The sequence below is a fragment of the Osmerus eperlanus genome, chromosome 5 (genome assembly GCF_963692335.1).
Source record: "Osmerus eperlanus chromosome 5, fOsmEpe2.1, whole genome shotgun sequence".
Taxonomy (NCBI): domain Eukaryota; kingdom Metazoa; phylum Chordata; class Actinopteri; order Osmeriformes; family Osmeridae; genus Osmerus; species Osmerus eperlanus.
Window position 1 is genome coordinate 1,654,267 of NC_085022.1, and position 4,903 is coordinate 1,659,169.

Genomic DNA, 4,903 nt, shown 5'->3' on the forward strand with positions numbered 1-4,903 from the left:
GAAGATGTTACATTGTGTGTAGAACAGCGGAGTGGGAAACAGTTAGGTCTACTTTGTCATTTCTGCATCTTCATTTATTAAAAGATGTATAGGCCTATCACTAACAATGTCATTTACTCAACCAAAAGATTAAAATACCTCAAGTCAGACACTAAATCTACTTGAAGGGCAAATGCATCACCTTGTGGAGATTGTAAACATTGCACCAACCACAAATTCCGCAAATCTTTGTGCACAATCACATGCACCAAGCATTGAGGCATTCCACTATTTATACAGGCGGTTTGTTTTTTTGTCGAAGAAGCAGTTCGTTTAGAATAGTCTGTCGTTATCTGAATATACTTTGTCCAGAGAATGATTAAAAGACGGCAAACCTCCAACTAGAAGCTGTCAAACTCACCCTTATAATCTAACTCTATTTTGAGAGTCTATGACTGGTTATCAAAATTCAAAGCCACGGTTCCACCGCTGGACAGATGCACAACCCACTTGGCTAAACTCAGCTATTCGTCTTGGCGTTGAAATAGTCGAATTGGGAGGCTGAGCTTAAACAGAAATTTGGCAACTGCTCTCGAAAAGTTCAGATGTTTTAGCTTTACAGTAGCAGTTTAAGTCGGACGGTCTTGACAAACTACTTTTTCTTACAAAGTAAAACAATATTTCTTAATTGCATTGGGTTTTTTCTTTTCAGTATTCATAAGTTCTCCATCTTAATGTAATTGTTTTTAAATCGACAATCTACAATCTTTACAAGTCCACGATCAAAGTCAGTGTGGTGAAACCGGGAAAACACGGGTATTGTCCAGAATGAATCAGATTTGTGTTGTTATGGTGATATTTGGTGTGCACCACCTCTACGCTACTTCTGGGCAGGTGAGTTTTTATAGTCTGCATCAGGTCCGTCTGGTTGACAGATATAACCTAAGTATTTCTTCGTTTACAATCATGTATAGCCTATTTAAAAACGAAATCGGTATTGTTACGGTTATTTTGCTGGAGCTTGTGCAAACATACGTAGGCAAAATATAGTTTCACAGGTGTGGAAAGAAATAGATCACACAAGAGGTAGGCTAACCTTTATGTATAGTATTTTTTTTTTTGTACAATTGCTAATTTCAGGTTATTTGAGGTTATGGGAGTTTTATATCCCAAAATCCTCGGAATTCTTTCTTTCTTGAATACATATTTTTTTTATTTGGCGCATAGCCCATTTTCATACAGGTGATATAGGCCTACTTCAATAGACGTGACACCTTGTAATAATCATGCGTCTGTAAATACTTTACCGTCCTATTTGTTTCTGTGAATGAGAAGTCGTACACGGGTGAAACGATTAGGCAGTAGCTATTTTCAATTGGAAACCCACATCACTGATATAAAAGGTTGGCATCATTACTACGACATCTCCATTATTACAATTAACTATCATTACTGTAACTGTTGATCAATATTGTATTCAGAAGAAAATTCTATAACTGATTCTCTTTGAACCTTTTGTGAAACAATTCCAATACAAAAGAGAACAACAGAGATAGAGATAGAGATGGGGATGGAAACAGGACTGGAATCGCTGCGTGTAATTACCGTGTCTGACACACCGATTGTGCAGTCGGCCACCACGAGTAACTAAGAGGTCAACTTCTCTGCTATACGTCTGACCCCGCATGACCTCTCGGCCAAAAAATAATGAGACTCGTTATTAGTTTGCTTTGGTAGGTTGGTGCAACAATAAACGCAGTAAGTAGAAAAATAAAGAAAGATAAAACAAGTACTGTAAGTAAAAGGCATGTTAGTTTTTTTTTTGACAATGAGGTAACTAAAAATGATAGTAAGAATAATGTAAACCGTGCAGGAGTGTACATCCAGCCAGGAGCTGCAGATCTCTCTGCGCCAAGTGGAAAAGATGCTGGTGGCCCACGAGGCGTCCTACCAGCAGAACCTGCGTTCCCTGAGGAGGAGGCTGACTGCCCTGCAGAACAGCACCAGACAGGCCTCGGCCCTGACCACGCCCGTGGCCACGCCCCACAGGGACGGTGAGAGAGCGTCTTGGCAGCGAGCAGAGCGCGGTGGAGCTCGATACAGAGGTGTAGATTGGTTGTGTTGCTTCCGTGGGTACGACCAGAGGGTTACATAGAACCGTTTGTCCCTGGGCATGCACGTTTTGTAACAAGGCTCCAGATCAAAACTCTTTTCAGGGAAAAACGCACAGTAACAAGCCTTTACAGCAGGTCAGAATATGGAAGCAAAATGCTCATAGAACCATGAGACTGATCTGAGAAGAGCCCCATCCAATCTGGAAACTCAAGAAGAAATACAAACATGTTTTCAGTATTTTGTAGTGCACTTTGAATACACTCTGCACACACTTGTGTTTACATACATAAAACAGCTTGTGCGCCCCTCGCCATACGACACCCCTGTATGTGACTCTCTGTGCTCCTCTCTCTCTCGCCCCTGCTCCGGTCCAGCCACCTGCCCCAAGCCTGACAGTCTGACCAACGGCAGGAGGTTGGGGAGGGTGTTTGCGGTGGGACACGAGGTGCACTTTGTGTGCAAGCCTGGCTTTGAGCTTCTGGGGCCGCAGACGCGCGTGTGTCTGGAGGCCCTGCGCTGGAGCGGCCAGCAGCCAGCCTGCAGGGGTGAGTCTCGCCTGCTCCTGGACACACTGACAGCATCTGATACTACAGTATATTACAATAGTACATATAGGCTCGGTTTCCCAGCAATGGATTAAGCCTACTCCTAAACGAAGAGTGATCTCCACTGAAAACATTTCCTTAGGGTTGATCCATGTTTAGGAAACTAAGTCATAGAGTTTGTATGTATGTTGTTTGTATAATGTCTCCTCTCTGTCTTTTCCCAGTCTTGAGCAGCAGCAACCCATCCCTGCCTTCCTTCTCACCCTCCTCTTCTGATTCCTCCTCCTCCTCCTCCTCCTCCTCCTCCTCCTCCTCCTCCTCCTCCTCCTCCTCCTCCTCCTCCTCCTCCTCCTCCACTGTCACAGTCTCCCCCACCTCCTCCTCCCCCACCTCCTCCTCCCCTCCCCTCTCGGCCTTCATCCGTCCGTCTCGCTGTACCCAATTTCAAGGCTCCTCCCACTGCACCTGTGACCTGGGCTTCACCATCTCAGGCCGCGACAGCAACGTCTGCACAGGTGAGTCTGCAGCAGCACTGGGGTTTCAAACCGTCATCCAGCAGCACTGGGGCAGAGCAGGGGGGTTTCAAACCGAGATGTGTGTTTCAGACATCGACGAGTGTGAGCTGTTCCCCCTGGGTCAGCCAGGTCGTCTGTGTGTGTTCACCTGCGTCAACACCCCAGGCAGCTTCCACTGTGTGTGTCCCAGAGGCTACAACATGACCAGGGACAGCCGCAACTGCAAAGGTCTGCTTCTATCACAGGGTCTCTGATCTTATATATTTTAGCTGAGAACCTTAATCATCCACCGTGTGTTAGAGACTTTGGCTTTAATGTGTGGTGACGTCAGTTTGCCCCCTGAACCCTTCTCCACGTTGGGCAAGTGCTGCTTGTGTTCTTCTCTTTGTTGTTAAGACTTTCCTCTTCCCTCCATCCCTTCCTGGTGTGTGTGTGTGTGTGTGTGTGTGTGTAGATATTGACGAGTGTGAGAGCGGACTGCATAACTGCAGCCAGGACCAGCTGTGCGTCAACACGTACGGGGGCTTCCAGTGTGCCACGGTGGAGTGTCCTCACGTCCTGAACGCCTCGTACATCAAGACGTCCCCCATGTAAGACACTCACACACGCCTCGTACATCAAGACGTCCCCCATGTAAGACGCTCACACACGCCTTGTACATCAAGACGTCCCCCATGTAAGACGCTCACACACGCCTCGTACATCAAGACGACCCCCATGTAAGACACTCACACACGCCTCGTACATCAAGACGTCCCCCATGTAAGACGCTCACACACGCCTCGTACATCAAGACGACCCCCATGTAAGACACTCACACACGCCTCGTACATCAAGACGTCCCCCATGTAAGACGCTCACACACGCCTCGTACATCAAGACGTCCCCCATGTAAGACGCTCACACACGCCTCGTACATCAAGACGTCCCCCATGTAAGACACTCACACCTCTCAGTAAAACTGCTGACATCGGAACCCAAGCATATTTTCGTTTTGGCGAGGGTTACAGTACCACACAGAGACTTCCCTCAGGGAGGTCATGATGTGTTCTCTCAATCATTCTGGCAGATTAGAGAACCAAACAAACAATTTTGCAGCGGAGGAAAGAGTTTTAATTTTCCTGTTACCGCACCTCAGACATGTAATTTGACTGGCGTGACCTCGTTCATCTAACTCCTCCGCTGAACTGAGGGTCCGTCTTGCTTTCAGGCTTCATTGTTTCAAGTCTGTAAACTTTTAATTCACGAGACACAACAACATTCTTTCTCAGAATTCAAGCCTAAATCTAAAACCATCAAATTCCTTAAGCTACTCTACCACTCCCCCCCCCACCCCCCACTCCCCCCCCCACCCCCTCCCCACCAGGCGATGTGAGAGGAACCCCTGTCTGGTTGGGGACGAGGCCTGCTCCCAGGCTTACAACTCCATCTCCTTCCACTTCCTGTCCGTGGTGTCCAACATGTCCGCCCCCAGGGTGCTGTTCAGGGTGTCTGCCGCCCGCGTCCTGGGCGACACGCTTCGTTTCGGGCTGGTGGGCGGCCGAGGGCGGGGCCACTTCAGCGTGCAGCGCTCCAGCCGGCAAACAGGGACCCTGCTGCTGGTCAGCCCCGTAGAGGGCCCCGCAACCCTGGAGGCCGAGGTGGAGATGAGTGAGCTGGAGAGACGAGCCATGCTGGGGAAATACCTCACCAAGGTCACCCTGTTTGTCTCTCCCTATGTCTTCTAGAGGAGGGGGGAGGAGGGGGGGA

The 4,903-nt window shown here is 48.1% G+C and overlaps 1 protein-coding gene across 1 annotated transcript; it reads left to right on the forward strand.

Annotated features, from left to right (window-relative positions):
• Positions 1 to 374: 374 nt before the first annotated feature.
• si:dkey-234i14.3 (fibulin-7-like) lies at positions 375 to 4,903 on the forward strand. Its single transcript, XM_062462849.1, has 7 exons — positions 375 to 873; positions 1,853 to 2,033; positions 2,469 to 2,639; positions 2,864 to 3,154; positions 3,245 to 3,382; positions 3,609 to 3,744; positions 4,521 to 4,903. Exons 1-7 carry the CDS (start codon positions 808 to 810, stop codon positions 4,879 to 4,881), a joined length of 1,344 nt encoding a protein of 447 aa, XP_062318833.1. The 5' UTR covers positions 375 to 807; the 3' UTR covers positions 4,882 to 4,903.